This window comes from Anabrus simplex, chromosome 2, assembly GCF_040414725.1.
Source record: "Anabrus simplex isolate iqAnaSimp1 chromosome 2, ASM4041472v1, whole genome shotgun sequence".
Taxonomy (NCBI): Eukaryota; Metazoa; Arthropoda; class Insecta; order Orthoptera; family Tettigoniidae; genus Anabrus; species Anabrus simplex.
Genome location: NC_090266.1, coordinates 760,371,212 through 760,390,034, shown reverse-complemented (window position 1 = coordinate 760,390,034; position 18,823 = coordinate 760,371,212). Strand labels below are relative to the sequence as shown.

Sequence of the window (18,823 nt, the reverse complement as noted above, 5' to 3'; positions counted from 1 at the left end):
AACTATACAGAGAAATGTACTGTTTACATATGACTTATCGATATGTATATACTCTGAACACACGCAGAAGATAGAAAATAATATGACTACTTAACCGGTGGGTAGACAAAATCGTATTACCTACCTCCATATTTATGTTAACGTAATGTAAGGTAACATAATATACTGTACCATTTTACTCGTGGCACTAATAGAAATAAGTTAATAGCGAAAGCCTGCTACTCTTTAGTGACGAAAACAAGCAACTGCCATGGTCCCCGGGTTGTGTATAGTGCTCCTTTAATGATGGCTACGGTTTGATCCCCGTAATGAGGAATTAAATATTAGTATCACTATACAACAGGCCTATAGTTTGAGAAAATACTCCTTGTTGCTCGGTGATAACAAGCAGTTCTCCTGGTCCCGGTGTACTTGTATACAGGACTCAATTATCGACCACCCGCTGTTCGATTTCCGTGATATGCGACTAATTCTGCGCCCCGGTTAGTTCTGGTAGATATGCCCTGTATTTTAAACATTTTATTTGCTACTATCGGTTTTGCTAATGCATTGTTATCAATACCTCCTTCTTTTTCTACCGCTCTTCCCATAACTGTAGGGTTGTGGATGGAAACCGGGTCAAACATGTGGATTTGGTCCTGTTTAACGGCCGGATTCTATTCCTGTCGCAAATCGTATTGCGTGTTTCTGTGGTGATTTGTAGTGTGGTATGTTGTCTGAGTATGAAGAGGAGAGTGTTGGGATAAACGCAAACACCCAATCCCCAAGCCCGAGCTATTAAAATACCCCACCCGGCCGCGAAGCGAACCCTGGACACTCTGAACTGAAGAGCAATACGCTGACCATTCAACCTCCGAGTCAGACTATTATTGTCATCATTATAATGTATGAGAAAACTCAACTTGATGCTAGGCGGCACTTATAACCACGTCCTTTAAGAGATGAATAGCCATAAAAGTTTGAATTCGAGAATATATCAATCATAATACCTCATACGGTGAAAATGAATGAGACTTACAGTGAATGATCGGGAGTGACCTTTCCTGTAAGTTTTGTTAAGTAGCCTACAGGTATTTATGGGGATACTTGAAAATTAGTGAAAACTAATATAATCGTGAGAATCTCTGTTATTTTCCTTACACGGTAAAATCGCACAAAACGTAAAATGTCGAAAATTATATCGTAAACACCTTTCCTCATGTACAAGTTTTCGATACGGCGAATATTAACGGAGAAATCTGACATTTACTGCCCTGGCCTCTATAAAATTTCTGACCCATTTTGTTATTATTGTTACCATTATAATGCACGAAACAACTCTACTCGCTGTTGAGGGCGTCTTATAACTTGCTGAAAACAGTCAATTGCCTAATTTCATTTTAAAAACCTTTCCCGATCTGTTTCTGCAACCATAAACATAACAGCCTGGCGTAATTTTCTTCAAAACTCAGACCTCAGAAATACGTAAATTCACAAACATTTCTTAACTAATAATACTAAATAATCTTCCGTGTTTAATAAGAACATATTATCGGTGTATTGAGGTTAAAACAGGTAGCCTGTACTTCGCTGAAATTATATAAAGAGTGATCTTACCCTGTGCTGAATACATACGTTTAAATCAGCTGACGGGACATTTGGCTAAAACATGGCGGAGCCAATCAGGATGAAGCACTCGTTGGCCACTCTGTACATATAGAGTCACTGTAGTCACCGCCAATAAGACATTGCGTTATCGAAGTAAACCATCCGCCTTTTAAAAGAATACTTTTTTTTTTACGTCGCACCGACACAGATAGGTCTTATAGCGACGGTGGAGTAGGAAGGAAGCAGGGCTGCCGACAGTGGAGTTAAAACCCACTATCTCCTGAGTGCGAGCTGACAGCTACGTGAATCAAACCGCACAGCCACTCGCTCGGTGACTTGTATTTTCTTTAGTACGGTTGCCTCTTAATATACTGCCGCTCCTCAGAGTAACCATAGAAACCAAAAAGGCGAGTGCCAAAGGGGGAAGTATGGAACAATTTACGAAAATGTTCAAGAAATATGCCTAATTGAAGTTGTGTCAGATAGTAACTGGTGTACATATCACATCCACAAGAATGGATCACTTGGAGGATTTATGCCTTGCTGTATTTGCTCCCTTCGTCAACATGAGGAAAATCTTAAAAGTAATGTACCGGTACCTACTTTAATAAACTTGTATTGCCTATAATCTACAAATAAATCATGGTTAGCTATTTCACTTCCACTAGCATATAGACTTCATGACAGGACAAGATTAAAAATAATCACTTATATCGATTCTTACTAAGGGCTGAGAACGAGAACAGAGAGGCTTCCATGTTCCACGTTAGTTCACACTTCAGTACCTCACAGTAGTTCACGAGGACGTAACGGGAACGGGAATCTTGCAGTAAAGTTAACCTATCATTTCGCAATGAGCTGGAAGTTGAGTGTATATTAATTACAGTTCCGTGAAGTGTGTGACTTGAAACGACGTTATAATTTCTTGTTTAAGAAAAATCGTGTAAGGTTAGGTTTAGGAGTATTTGACTGGTGAACCAAACTTTTAGTTCAGGTTAAATAAAAAATAACAGAGTCATTCTTCACACGTTGTCATTGATTCAAAATGGTGGATACCCGATTTGGCGATATGAATCAGAACGAACGAGGAGGCAAGGAACGAGTTGTGGCTGCCATCTCTCGATTCAGCTTTCGATTCACAAACGAGTAAATTCATTTGGCTCACCGAATCATGATTCAATCGTTCAGTGCAACGATTCGTTCAGTACGAATCACTCGTTCAGAATCTCCACACCTCTATTCTGTTGCAGTTGCACATGGCCATGTATAACCTCCAAGTCATTGTCTAAGTGTGTGATCAGAAAAATAATGTTTGATAACCAACTGGACCCATTCAAATGTTTTCATATTTGTTTTTGGTGTTTTTAACACATTTCAGTGCACTATTATTTTATAAGCCCCAGCAGAATATTTTTTCATATTTGTTCTTTCGTGTTTTCCACACCTTTAATTACTCTCTTCTCATAGTTTTCAATGTACCCGCGGATATACGACGTAAAATCCCATTATGTTGGAAAAACCGTACTATCTAGTGTTTCCCTATCCCTGTTAGATAGTTTTTATTCGTGTATTCAACGGTGCGTTTCCTCGCTTAACACGTTCTTTTTCCTTGCCCCCTGCAGAAACGTCCTAACAAGGTTTTACTTTACATTAAAACTTGGTATCATTCCTCAAATCCCTGTCATTAACAACAAAAAATCGTGAGGCTTTTTATAAAGTGAGCTATTTTTTGGGCAATCTGAGAGGCTCATACCATTGCTAAAAATCTCAAGAAGCCCTATATGGACCACCCTTATTTCTACAATTTTACAGACAGACAAACAAAAAACTAACAGTGCAACTGACCATTAAGAGCCTTGGCCTGCCAAGTTGACTGCTGCCTAGCCAGATGGTCTACAGATACTGGAGTGCCATGTTACCAGTGTGTCAACATTCTCAGCCATATTGCTTGGCAATTGCGGCCGGGTCCACTGTCTCTCATACCAACCAGTTTCTTAGATCGTCCCGTGAGGCTTAGTTAATCTCACGGATTGGCCCGGAATTGAACCCAGCGCCTCTGGCTAAGAAACTGACATGTCACCTCTACAGAGCAGGGCTGGCATATCTATAATTAAGTGAAAGAAATGTTCCTTTATTAACCGTCCTGCAGTTTTTCAGTTTGTGCATGATATGTATGTATGTTGTTCTCCTGAAATGATATTCAATGGGTGAGAAAATTTTTGGCTTGGTTGACTCCCTGTTATCAAGAAACATGACTATCATGTTAATTATGCATGGGTTTATGTTGTGACAGAGCTCAAATGATGGTAAGAAAAGTCTCGATTTTATTACATGTGCTAAGGCTGTTGTACCGAAAATAAAATGTAGCCACTGGTGGCAATATGAATTCCAAAGATCCTTGACACTGCTCTTGATGTGGCAGTCAAGATTACAAACTTTATCAAACTTAGATTTCAAGAGGCAAAACCCTTCATCATTCTTTGTGAAGATATAAGAAGACGGTTCTCTTCCTTACTTTTGCATAAAGAAGTAAAATGGGCCTCATAGAATAGGGTTGGTGTCAGAAAGCGCATCCGGCCATATAACCATGTCAAACCCCATGAAATGCTATCTCCAAGAGATTGGTAAAAGGCCAGGAAGAAGATTATCGATTTACTAACTGGGTTACAGAATTCTTTACAGTTATTCTCAAATATATTTTTTCTCCAAACATTTATTATTTGTTATTTAATATAAAATTATGGCATAATTGAATATGCTGTAAAAGTCACTTCATTTTCCTACAATGAATAAACTGTAATGCCATAAATCAATTTCCAGCAGAACGCAAGAGCTCCAAAATATGCGCAGGTTTCCACCATTCACTACTATTCTAAGCCTTGGTATGCTCTACCCATTTGTATGGTCTATTGTTTTCGTTAAGAGGCTTCTGAGCCTGATAGACAGTGTTTCTCACTTCTCATAAGAATTCCTGTCTTCCTGACCTTGTGAGAACAATTTTATGGCTACCGCAGATGGAATTTACGCTTTTCTAAGCCTTGATATGCTCTCCCCATTTCTATGATCTACTGTTTACGTTAAGAAGCTTCTGAGCCTGATAGACACAGTTTTGTTTCTCACTTCTCATAAGATTTCCTGTCTTTTTGACCTTCTGAGGACAATTTTATGGCTACAGCAGATTGAATTTACCGTGTGTAAGTTGCCTATCCAGCTGCTCTTGGCAAACCTATTAAGGTCTACGATTCTCAGTCATGAGTGTGAGAGAAAACTTTGACCCTTGTTAAACTGTCTATCTCCATCTTTAGCTAGACACATAGTTTTCTCCATCAATATGTGCAGCTTTCGATTTTGTCAAAATCTTAAGAAGATTGTAGTGCATGTGTGTCTTAAAATAAAATAAAGTTTCGCAGTAATGATTATATGATCCTGATATTGACCTGGAGAGATTAAATGAATGACTTCTAAGTCATATAAATTCTATTTTTTACCCAAGTGCTATAAGTGATTGATGAAACGTGTGTAATGTAATTTCTAAAATTATTGCCATGTTAGCATTTTTAATTTAAATGAGCTATGAAAATATCTACTTCATTTTGTAGCGATATATACATGGACAGCTCTGGACTTCAGAATTTAAGTAGGCTGAGTGTAGGCAGATACTGTATTACTCATCTGAATGAAGTTGCATACAAGTGTCTGAAATTCATGGCCGACCATAAGTGACGTAGCCTACACTAGTGTCCACAAGTTAAGCAGGCCCCGATTTCAAGTAGTTAGCGCCCTGGGCAAACAATATTTAGCAGCCCCCACCCCCTCTCTGCTCGTTTTCCTGTTTCTCTAAAAAAATAACTGTTTACAAATTAAATATTACAATTTTCAAGATTATGAGTTAATTCTCATGATTAAACTTATCAAGATAACAGCCAAATAAGAATCGGGCTGTTTTTATTTCTATTTAAAAAGCCGTTGATTCAGTTTGATAGTTTGTATGTAAGTAAATAATTTTAGAAACAAGACTCATTTTCTTCATAAAATTTAAATATATGGATTAAATTCAGGTTTTAAAGTTAGAATAGTTTAAAGTGTTTTATATAGGCTAATAAAATAATTGGAATAATTTGTGGAATGTAAAATTAATTTGAGTGTAATTAAGACGTAATTACGCAGGCCATAATTACTCGATCCGCCGGCCGCCGCCCCTCAAAAACTGGCGCCCTGGGCAAATGCCCAGTCCGCCCATTTGTAAATCGGGGCCTGAAGTTAAGTATAATCACTAAACGAGGCCATACCGCCTGGTAGGAATGTCAGACGGATTGCTGAACAAACGGAAGCTGACTCACACACCATATGTCACGCAACTTGTCCAAAAGAAAAGTGTCCGAAAGGTTCTGTTAGCTAAGGTTTGACAACAACTAACAAAACTTGGCAATTCTTCCACAACAAAATACGAAGGTGGTTTGAAAAGTCCGTGCAAAGTCCGAGAGATGGCACCACCAGCGCGTATCGAGGTCTGTTTAGTTAGTAGCATCTATTGAATGAACGCACACCAAGTTTCAGCCATATTGGTCTATTTCTTTGCGTTTGGCATTCGTGTAAATCAAGGAAGTCGAGTGATTTTCAAGAAATGGACAAAAAAGAATTTCGTGTGGTGATTAAACATTACTTTATGAAAGGCAAAATGCCTCAGGAGACTAAAGAGAAGCTTGATAAACATTATGGTGGCTCTGCACCTTCAATTAGAACAGTTTATAAGTGGTTTCAAAATTTTCGGACTGGCCATATGGGCACAAGTGACGCTGAACGATCTGGACGGCCTGTGGAGGTTACGAATCAGATCTTTTTCAGGGGGACATGGGGTTCTGCTGTGGGGAAACATTTTGAAGTTTTAGTATCCCATTTCAGAAATGCCAAAGTTGATCACATAAGAGATAAACTGAACAAAACCTGTATGAAGGAATTATAACATAATGTAACAAATGTTCATGTCATATTAGACCTAGCACTGATGTGTGATACACTTCTGGATTTAGCAGAAGTTACAAGAAGTATCATACTGCAAGCATATTATGACATTACAATTTATGCTGTCCATAAAAGGATATGCAAGCAAAATACATTGTTTACTGAAAGGAGGACAATAATAGAACATACTACATGGAAGTCTTGGCAGCAGGAGCACAGTTAATATTTGCATTTACTACTGAAAGAAGAGCAAGGAAAAAATAAAGGGAATCATTTGATGCTGTGAAGTTCTACTATGGTTGCCTGGAAAGCATATGGAGAACCACCTGTGAACTTCAGATGACAGTGAAACACTGAAATGGGGTGGAGTTTTGGATAGTGCAGTTTGGCAAGAAAATCCTGATCTGACTTTTGGGGAAACAAGAAATAAGGAACTTCTGCAAACTTTTCAGGCTTCCCAAGTGGCAAATCCTAAGAGGTTTTTGAGAGTACCTTATAGAGAAAAAATGTCCATAATCTCTATTGCTCCTTTTGAACACTATTAACAACATTCCAGTTTTGGCAAGTGAATATGAACAAGACTTCTCACAAATTAACTTGATCATGACTCCAACAAGAGCATCATTGCATTTAAGCACAGTTACAAACCTTATGTTTATCAAGTTGGATGTCCCTCCTGCAAGACTTTTTAAATCTACAGATTATGTGAATTCACGGTTCCTGAAAGGATGACGTCGTCTAGTGACAGACACAAGGAGAGGAAGTGTGAAGATGGCAGTGATCAAGCTCTACTGCCAGTGTCAAACTGGTTATAATCAGGTCAGCAGTAAGAGACACTTCTACTGATACTTCTTTATATTGACTTATCTGTTCATTGCATTTTTAATAGCTACATTATGTAAATTGTATGGTGGTGATGCTTTGTGTAGTTCAAACTGAGAGTGCCCCTTAAAATTAATTTTGAAAAAAACACTGGTTATTATTTTGAAACTAAGTAGAGATATGACATAAATACAAATAATGTAGATATGCTTGATACAAATATTGATTTTGTAGGTGGGGGATAACTTATAACCAGAGTTAGTAATTCCACCTGTCAGCTAACTCAAATTTCATTCCAAGAGAACTAGGAAACTTCAAGTCAAAGTGAGTATAGAACATCACACCTCTGAAGAAGTGAAGCCCCAATACAGTAGAAAGCATTTACATCACACTAGAATATATATTTTTGAGCAGAGCTATAATCCTGCCTTCAACTCTCAATACCAGCTTTATAAGTGCATTAAAAGTAAATTGCACTGCACATTAACTTCAGACTATGTGACCAGCAAAAGACAGGTAGTAGATCTCTCCACCTCTTATAGATATTATGGATGAGATCAGAGTATTTATGTTTGGATACTTTTGCAGTATTTTATGACTTTGATGACAATGATTATTACTGCTTTTTTTAAAAGGGGTTTACTTCAAGATCATCAGCTCTTCAGTATTTTACCAGCAAATAAGTTAAACCATTTAGAACTGATTAAGTTCTTTGCTGACTATGGAGCATTGCTGAGATTTAAGGGTTTTTAAGTATCAAGTACATATGCTACTTACCAGGTGAGTTGGTCATGCGGTTAGGAGCGCGCAGCTGTGAGCTTGCATCTGGGAGATAGTGGGTTCGAATCCCAGTCAGCAGCCCTGAAGATGGTTTTCCATGATTTCCCATTTTCACACCAGGCAAATGCTGGGGCTGTACCTTAATTAAGGCTATGGCCGCTTCCTACCCATTCCTGGGCCTTTCCTGTACTATCATCGCCATAAAACCTATCTGTGTTGGTGCGACGTAAAGCAGAATAACAACAAAAAATCACCTTCCAGGGCACAATTTTAACACTGACATCTCTTCAGACAATTAGCTACTGAAGGAACATTAAATGTTTATTACATTACATGTTTGTTACTGTAGAATGAAGGGTTTCTAGGTCTAGTTGATTAAGTATGATAAATCATTTGGTTCTTCATTGTTAACATCCATTCATCATCATCATTTCCCATTATCCAGCTGTAGCCGGGTAGGGGCAAATTTGGTTCCTCTCCACTTGCTTCGGTCTTTCCACCATTCCTCCTCCAACACCTTGTCCCAGTCCAGGTTTCTTTCTCTAATACTGCATTGGATTGTGTCCTTCCATCTCAATCATGATTGTCCGCGGCCTCTCCTTCCTTGCATTTGCATTTTCATCACCTTTTTTGGCATTCTTTCATCACTCATTCGCTTTATGTGCCCAAACCATCTTAATCGGCTCTTCTCTATTGTATCATTAATTATTTCCAATACAATTTCTTCCCAGATTTTCTCATTCCTTATTTTGTGTCTTCTACTGTTCTGTATCATAGACCTCAAGAACATCATTTCGGCTGCCTATATTCGACTCCTACTCGCCACATCCAACTGTTCTTGAACATTCATGTTGTCTTCTCCCCAAATCACAATATCATCTGCAAATAACGACATGTTCATTTCTCTTCCTCCATATGCTACTTCCCTGTCTCAGCCCACTAGTGATTTTGAACCAACTTGTCCTGCCAACTTGTGTTTGCACACAACTACAACATTCCCTGTACATTGCCGTGATCATTTTTATTACTCCCTGTACAATTCCTTTTGTCCCGGGCTGAGTGGCTCAGATGGTTGATGCGCTGGCCTTCTGACCCCAACTTAGCAGGTTCGATCCTGGCTCAGTCCATGGTATTAGAAGGTGCTCAAATACGTCAGCCTCATGTTGGTAGATTTACTGGCACATAGAAGAACTCCTGCGGGACTAAATTCTGGCACCTTGGTATCTCCGAAAACTGTTATTACCAATTCCTTTTTGCACCAGTTTGTCCCAAACTTTAGTCCTGGGGACACTGTCATGTGCCTTTTCAATGTCAATGAATGTCATCACCATATCATTCCCATACTCCCATTGCTTTTCCATTAGTTGTCTAATAATGAAAATGCGATCTATTGTTGACCTTCTCCTTCTGAAACCAAACTAATTTTCCTGTATCTGATTTTCAACCCTCAACCTTATCCTACTTTCCAGTATCCTCTCCATTATCTTAGCAACATGGGATATCAGAGCAATTCCCCTGTAGTTCTTCAATACTTTCTTATAGCCTTTCTTGAAAATTGGGATGATTATTCATTTTTGCCAATCTTCAATGACCTGCTTATTCTCTCAGACAATTGTGAGAACTCAATATGTCCACTGCAGGCCTACAGCTCCAGCTGCCTTTATCATCTCCACTGAAATTTCATCTATTCCAGCAGTTTTTCCATTCTTCATCTTTCTTACTGCCTTTTCAATTTCATTCATTGTAATTTATTTATCAATTTCTTCATCAATCAATTGCCTTTCCTGGTGGTCCATTGAATGACTGTCATTAGTTCTCATGTTCAGCAACTTCTGAAAATACTCTCTCCATCTATTTCTTATTTCTTCTGGTTTTGTTAATATTATACTGCCTTCAACCTTCACAAATCTGGTGTTTACATGATCTCACTTTTTGTTTTTTAAGATGCCATAAAATAATTTCTTGCTGCTCTGCATACCATGTCTAAATTTCTGTGTGAATAAGACCCAGCTTTTCCTCCTTTCTTCCTCCACTACTTTTTTGGCCAAATTCTTTACCTCCACATATTTTCTTCTACTTTCTTCATTCTTACCCTATCATTCCACCAGTGTGTCTATTTGTCTTTCACATTTCCTGATGTTCTACCATATACCTTTTCTGCACATCCAACCAGTGCTTCCTTAAATCTTTTCTATTCATCTTCAACATTCCCCATCTCTGTCCCTTTGAAATTCTTCTTGTATGCTTTTCTCCTTCAACTTCCATACTTTAATTCTTTTCTCTCTTCTTAATGGGGGTTTTTCAATCATTCCCACTTTCAGTTTTCCTACCACAGCTCTATGATCTCCACCAAAGGCTTCTTCAAGCATGGCTGTGACATCTAAAAGGTTTTTCCGGTATTCTTTCTCGATGGTAATATAATGAGTCATGGTCTTTGTTCGTCTGGCTCCCCAACCATACCTTGTAATCTTCTGACTGTTCTTCTTCCTAAACCAGGTGTTTCCAACAATCATTTGGTTCCTCATGCAAAAATCCACCAACAACTCGCCTTCTGGATTTACATTTCCCTATCCAAAGGGCCCTACAACTTCCTCTCCTTGTCTTTCCATTCCAACTTGTGCATCTAGATATCCCATCAATAGCACTTCCTTATCTTCTATCTGTCCCTCCACTTCCTCTAAAAGTTCCTCTAGATGATCATCTATGCAACCTGTTTGTGGGGCATACAACTGGAATAGATATTTCATGTGATTTTCAAACTGGAGTCTCATCACCATCATCCTATCGCTGACACATTTTGTAGACTCCACATATTCTTGGATTTCTTTTCCATGTATGATGGCCACTCCATTTTTGCTTCAGGTCCTCTGCTGTAATACAGCCTGTATCCTTCTTTCAGAGGAATATCTCCCGTACCCCACTTCTTAGTCTCACACAGTCCAAGTGTGGCTATATCTTTTCCTTTCATAAAGTCAACCAGTTCTTCTGTCTTTCCCATCAGTGTTAGGACATTTACTGCCGCAATCTTGATGTAGTGTTGTGCTGGTTGCCCACTTCCCACAGTTCTCCCAGCACCCAAAGAGCTGCATATTGCTTTTAGCAGGAGATGCCCTAACCTTTTCCGAGGCACCATATCTGCTTTATCCATATAGGCTATTGTTACGATGGGCTCGCCACACCCAAAGGCTTTTTATATCTACTGCCAGGTTCAGACTTAGACCGTCCCTAACATGGAGACAGACGCCTTTCGTAGCCACTCATCTGGAGTACAGGTGCTACGGGTTTGCCCTTTCTGCTATCTCCACCATACCAAAGTTCATCTTCTCTGCCATAGATGCTGTTGAGGACTTCACCCATAACCCAGGGCAGGGGCCCTCCATATTTATGACTCCTGGAGAGAGGGTGTCCCAGTATTTTAAAGCCCCCAGGAATTGGGCTACCTGTTGGTCTACAGGTTGTATTGGGTATTTCAAGCAGCACTACATACTGTAGGGGCCCCATATCTGCCACCATAACATCCATTATGCAGTAATAATTATTACAAGAAATGCTACTGACTTCACTAGTGTTTGTTAACAACAAATAAATGACTTCATTTGAATACTTTTAACCATTTGGGAATGGCAGTCTTCAGCATCTGACTCCTGGGATACAATCGTTAATCTTATATGTGTTATCAATATTGTAGTTAGAGATGCAAATTTTGTGCAAAGTACGGTAGTCAAAAAATGTATAGGATCTGAGTAGCAGCTGTTCACTTAGAACGTTGAATGTTGGTGATATGGTAGGCCTATATACAATACAGAAAGAGAGAGGGAAGGAGGGAAAAAGAGGGATAGAAAGGGATTGAGAGAGAGAGAGAGAGAGAATTAGATCCTGTTACACAGTGTGGAGGCTATTAATAAGTCTATGCTCCAATGGTTGTAACCATTCCTTAAAATAATGATTCAAGCCAGTTGTGGTTTTTGCTATTTACGGAATAGTAATCTCTTGTAATTTCTCAGGTAAAATATCATGGTCAATGCAATTCAGTGTACATATTATTACACCTGGTATCTGTCTGGACTTTGTAACTTCATTCATGAATTTTATTAATGCACTACTTGTAGAATTTATTTTTTGGAATGCATACTGACTGCTATCAAGTGATTGGTTGCTTTCCAGATAGCCTGATGGCTGATATTGCACAGCTTTATCAAATATAATTGTGAAAATACTTAAAATTCATACTGAATTATAATTATTTTAACATTCTGACCCTTCCTTAAGAATAGGTGTAATGAATAGATATTTTAGCCTTGCAGGAATCACAGCCGTGTTGAACGTTGATTTGCTATCTGAAACAAAAGCTCAAAAATATATTCCTTATTTATTTCATCCCACCCACTTCTTGTACTTCTCCATAGTATTGCTATGATTTTACATTATTCTTTTTAAGTTATTCTCTATAAAATAAACGTGTCTTTTGGAAGAGACAGTCCTTAGTTACAAATAGATTCTGTTGTTTTGTTAATGATGGCAGACATAACGCAATGAGTAGACACAATTAGAAGAGTAGACACAATTAGAAACCCATGGCTCTATACAATTATAAAACAAACAAATAAACAAATATCCTGGCACTACAGCCCTGATGGGCTTTGGCATACCAAGTGACTGCTGTGCAGCCTGAAGGCCTGCAGATTAAGAGGTGACATATGGTCAGTGCGATGAATCTTCGCGGTCGTTATTCTAGGCTTTCTAGACCAGGGCCACCATCTCACCATCTGATAGCTACTCAATTGTAATCACATAGGCTGAGTGGACTTCAAACCAACCCTCAGGTCAAGGTATAAATCTGTAACCTGGCTGGGAATTCAAAACTAGGAGGGCCTCTAGGTGAGAGGCAGATATACCTCCCCCCCACCCAGATTACAGGGCTAGAATTCTATACAACTATATGATACAAAAACACATTTCTAATCACAAGATTGGAAATAGGCACAGGATGTTGTGTGTTCCTGTCCCAGGAAACAAGGTAATTTATTTACCATTAAATTGCAGTTGTGAAATTGATATAATTCTTTTTAAAATAACTTCTGCTTATGTCGTGTAAGTGGCACCAGAATGAACTCCAAAATTCTGGATGTTCTTCACCGAATCTGATTCCTGTTGAAAATAAAATACAGTACAAAGTCCTCTAATTAATGTCCTGAATTGTAGTACCGTATTACATTTTTTAAAATAATATAACCTGATGATAGGTCTATAATATTTGGAAATTCTTGTTGCTTCTTCTTCTCCTTAAGCAAAAAAGTAAACTCACGTCTTCATCCCAAGGTGATGCACCTCTTTTCAGGCATTGACCCAATGAAGGTGGATTGTGTGTATCTTTGAAAATGCATAACAGCCCTCCTGCCAATCTTAAATTTCTTGCAGTAATGGGAATCAAATCCAGGCCAGTGAGGATGGTTGCCCAGTTGTACTTCCTCTTAAAAAAATAATGACCACCACCACCATGGTACCTAATAGCACCAACCATTACACTGTGTAGGTGGATTACTTCTTAAGTGATAATATTGAAACCTTACTTTGCAAGTCTTTGATTCTTATACAAAAAACCAAACCCCATAGCGCAACAGCCCCGAAGGACCATAGCCTATCAAACGACCGCTGCTCAGCATGAAGGCCTGCAGATTATGAGGTGTCATGTGATTGGCACGACTAATCCTCTCTGTAATTATTCTTGGCTTTCTATACCGGGACCACCATCTCACCATCAGATGGCTCCTCAATTATAATCATATAGGCTGAGTGGACCTTGATCTAGTCCTCAGATGTAGGTAAAAATTCCTATCCTGGCCAGAAATCGAACCTGGGTCCTCCAGATAAGAGGCAGGCATGCTACCCCTACACTGCAGGACCAGCTTGATTCTTATACAACACAAGTAATAAAGCCTGTTTGCATGGAAAGATATAGCAAGTTCTGGGAAAAGGTGTTCTTGGCTATGTCTTTAACTGAAAGCCAAGAATGTACAAGTGGTTCTAGGTTTTTTCTAAAATGGAAAGGGGTGCAGATCCCATTTCTAGATTTTTCCATTCTTTTTTTTTCTTTTGTGCTTGTTAAGTAATTTATATGATTCTTATAACCTTTTGACTTTTTATTGTTTCTTAACCCTTTAAATATAAATGCAGGCCAATCACATCCTCCTCTAAGCATAGCTGAAATCATACTGACTAAATGAAGATCCCAGTACCTCACGTTGGCTGCAATCACATGGTGATATATTACAAATATCTGATGTTACATCACTTGGCATGGCCTACATGATTCTTGATTCCTCTGAGAAATGTCTAAAAAGGGAGCAAGCCTAGTGGCTTTCTTCACATTAGCCATTATCGGTTCAGGAAAATTTTTGTTGGTAAAGTTTCAGCATCTCTAGTTTTCTGATTCAAGGAATCAAGTAAGAATAAAACCCAACTTAAAATATTTAACAGTTAAAGTACGGTAGTTAGAGATATTCCATTTTATGAGTGGGGTTTTCCTGGAAACCCACCTATTTCAGACTTCTCTTTTGGAATCCTCTCAGCCAGAATTTTCGAATTACATAATCATTATTAAAATTGGCCTGGTATAACTTCAGAAAGAAGTGTGAATGTATGAAGCCTTAGACTGTTATATGTACTGATTTTACAGCAGATGTTTCAGTGCTACCAGTCCATCTGTTGGTGTTGTTAAAAAATATTAAAGTGCATTTTCAACTGCCCTAAATGCAGATAAGTAGTGATTGATTACTTTTCTGAAAGGTATATATGATTATAATAGCAATTGACAATAGGGGACTTCTTCCAACATAACACATTTTGAATTATCTATAATAATAGAAAATCTAATATTTCATTTATTACAATAAAATTATTGTAATTGATAATATACAGTATTTCTAATTTGATTATGTATTTTCACTCACCATGTATTCTAATAATCTTTATTCTTTCTTTTCCTCTGTTCAGGTGGTATTGCAGCTGACAAGCAGTGCTTTGAGCAGTTTAATTCCAAGGGCTCAATTAATGGACATTGTGGCATGGATTCAAGTGGACAGTATACAAAATGTGACCCAGAGTAAGTTAAATTTTAAACAGCGCTGAAGTGTTCCATTTCTTTAAATGCACATCCAGTGAAATAAAATGAATATACTCTAAAGTTTTATATTTTAATTTGAGTAATGTTCTTACAATGGTCCAATATTCAAAGAGTCAATAAAATGAGAAAATATGGAGTTGCTTCATAGATATATATATTTTCAGAATTACAGAATCTTGAAATCCACCATTACAGTATTTTTATTATTATTACTGTAGTTTCTTAATATGTCAAGAGACAGGAGGGAAAGAACAATGAAAAGAATACTGTGCAGGACAAAGTCAATGGCAATAGACCATATGAAAGGACAGTTTGATGATGGATAGACCGTGCAACGCTAATTATGGGACAACATTTCCAGTGTTCATTGATCAGGACTGGAGATCACAATGGATGGTACACTTACATTACAAACCTAATAAGTGCATGGGATCATTACACTCGGGAATGAGTCAGCAACTATGATGATATTTTAAAAGCATAGGTTAAATTTTACACCTCTCCATGGTATTCACATAGAGTGAGGGCATATGATACTGTTGATGGTCATTCGTCTGTTCGATGGGGATCTTATACCTTGAGCAGACCTCTTTGCCTTATTCAACTGGAGTAGGCTACGTGCTGACACACTCTGGGTTTCACCCTCTCCCTACCTTCACACACATGCAGGTTGCCCGTGGATGTCAGATACAAAGATCTGCACCAGGGTTCTTTGAAGGCCACATGATAAGATGTCACATTGTCATCATCATCATCATTATTATTTAAAATGATGTATAAGTTTCCATGTGTAACATTATTTACATTTTATCTAAGTTCATTATTCCTTCGTTTCAGGAAAAAGAGACAGAGTTGTCCATGTACTGGTACTTACTCTTAATATGAAGTCTGTGTGAAATCCTATATTATCATGCATCATCACAAGAAAGACTTGAACAAAGAAATCATTTTTTCTACTCAATGCAGTAGGGTAAAAGAATTGGTCAAAAAAATCTCCATCCCAATTCCAAAGTATCACAAAGATCACAACAATACTAAATGGTTTAGACCTGCCTCAGAGGATGTTGTCTGATCTAAACAGGATTAGGACAAATCACGGCCGATGTTCCTATCTTCTCTATAAGTGGAGAGAAACTCATTCCCCAGAATGCAGTTGTGAAGCTCCCAAGCAGACCATATACCATATAGTAGAATGGTGTCCTTTAAGCTCCTACAAAGATGAAATCAGTAATAGACTTTATTAACAACTTAAAAGTAAAACTATAAATAATGTAAATTTTGTATGCTATTTTATTCTGTTTTGTAAATAAATATAAATGTATAAATATGTAGGTTAAATATATATATTTTTAGTAAGAAAGAAAGCAAACAGAAGAGAAATATTAGACATACATGTGTAGGAAACAGATGAGAGCAAAATTTAGGAAATGGATCGAAAGAAGTGACTTACTGTTTAAGCACCCATGGGTAGAATACTCATAAAAGAAATGCATGGGTCCAAAGCTTTTGACTGCAGCCTTCATCAGCGGAGATCATTGTTGAGCTGTAGATGCTGTCATGGGGAAATGGGAGGGAGGAGATAGACAAGACAAGACAATGGAAAAAAAAGGAGTGGTTATCTAATGTTCAGGCCAGGTGCATCCCTGGACCTGAGCACATTCAAAATCTCTAAGGACAAGAGGGTGGAAAGATGAAGATAAATGTTTAAGGAATGATCATCAAGTGTGATCTGATGGAGCAAGGTGTGAATGGGAACAGGAAGATCCATGTTATGAGTTTTGCAGGTACTGCAATGGCCACATATTCATTCAGCTAAAGTGTTGATACTTAAGCTGGTGCCATTATCTGGGCAGGGTCTGTGTTGAAACTAACAGATAATGTGTTGGATGAAGTGCAGTCATTATGACATTGCATGTGGTAAGAATTGTTGGTGCTGCTGGTTTTTTTTTTTCTCTTTACAATTTGCTTTGTGTTGCATCGGCACAAATAGACCTTATGGCGATAATGGGATAGGAAAGGGCTAGGACATAATTAAGGTACAGTCCCAGCATTTGCCTGGTATAAAAATGGGCAACCATAGAAAACCATCTTCGGGGTTGCCAACTGTGGGGTTCAAATTTGGTATAGTTCCTTAATGCAAACAGCAATAAAGTAATTACTTAAGGTATGGTAGGTACTATATCTGAACTAGTGATGGGATAATGAAATACTTTTAATATTCAAATAACCTCCATCTGATTATCTAGATAATCGAATAAAATAATCAAATGAGTTTCAAATATCATTCAGTTGTATCGCATAGAATATTCGGGTGCAGCAAAATCACTTATTCAATTTAAGTGTGCCGGATGGATAATTGATTGAAATAAGTGAATAGATGAACTCTTATGAAAAATAGAAATACGACTTTTTCCAAAAGTATCTCCAAATGTTTAAACTAAATGAGTGAATTAATGGCTAGTTGTATTTCCTCTTAAAACAAAAAAATCACCACCACTGTTGTCTTAATGACATCACTTTTCATTTGATTATTTCAAAAGCATTCACTATTCAATTTCCGCACTCAATCAAATGCAGTTCCACATGAATAATCAAAACAATAATCGAAAAAAATTAACTATTCAATTGCCTCCTTGATTTGAATGGAATTTTGGATGGATAATCAAAAATTATGATGATGAAAACCTACAACCTGTTTTCCAGTCAATGACCAGGTCAGGGATGGAAAGAATGAAGCCCCCAACTTGCGGCGAGGATAGGAATTGTGCCGCCTGCCGAGGCCTGTTGCACTCCTCTGGGGCAGTGATTAATGACTGACAGATTAAATGATAGTGGAGAGTGTTACTGGAATGAAAGATGACAGGGAAAAGTGGAGTACCCGGAGAAAAACCTGTCCCGCCTCCACTTTATCCAGCACAAATCTCACATGGAGTGACTGGGATTTGAACCATGGTATCCAGCGGTGAGATGCCGGCGCACTGCCGTCTGATCCATGGAGGCTAATAAATAAAAAAATTTGAATGGAAAAAATATTAACCATTCAATTGCCTCATTCATTCAAATGGAGTTTTGATTGAATAATCAAAAAGTGATCGGATGAAAAAATATTCACTATTCCATTGCCTCATTCATTCTAATGAATATTCGACAAATGGGAAATATAACTGAATAATCGAATAAGCGATTATTTTGTATTCGATTATCCCATCATTAATCTGAACCCATTGCCCTTACTACATCCCCAGAAATCTTCCGAATCCCAGCTGCCTCTCTAGCTTTCTTCTTTTCTATCTTTTTGTAAATAATTTATTATCATAGGTAAATTACAGTACTTCACTAGTATTAGCCAGCTTCTCTGCCTGGATATTATCCTTGCATCCAACTATCTTAACATACTGCTGACTAATATACTTCCCCCTTCTGTAAATTCCCTTAAGTACACTTTCCTTGCTCATTAATGATTCCAGTAATATCCTTCCTGGAACCTGTTTTTGCCTTGAAGTACCCTTGCATTTTTCACTATAGCTTGCATGACTGTCAATTATGCTT

The 18,823-nt window shown here is 38.0% G+C and overlaps 1 protein-coding gene across 1 annotated transcript in view; it reads left to right on the top strand.

Moving 5' to 3' along the window:
- The window catches only part of mmd (mind-meld), a 1,597,006-nt gene that overhangs the window by 1,441,824 nt on the left and 136,359 nt on the right, over positions 1–18,823 (top strand). Inside the window, exon 19 of the mRNA XM_068225859.1 lies at positions 15,145–15,253. Coding sequence (XP_068081960.1) covers positions 15,145–15,253 — 109 coding nt within the window. The remainder of the gene's footprint in view (positions 1–15,144; positions 15,254–18,823) is intronic.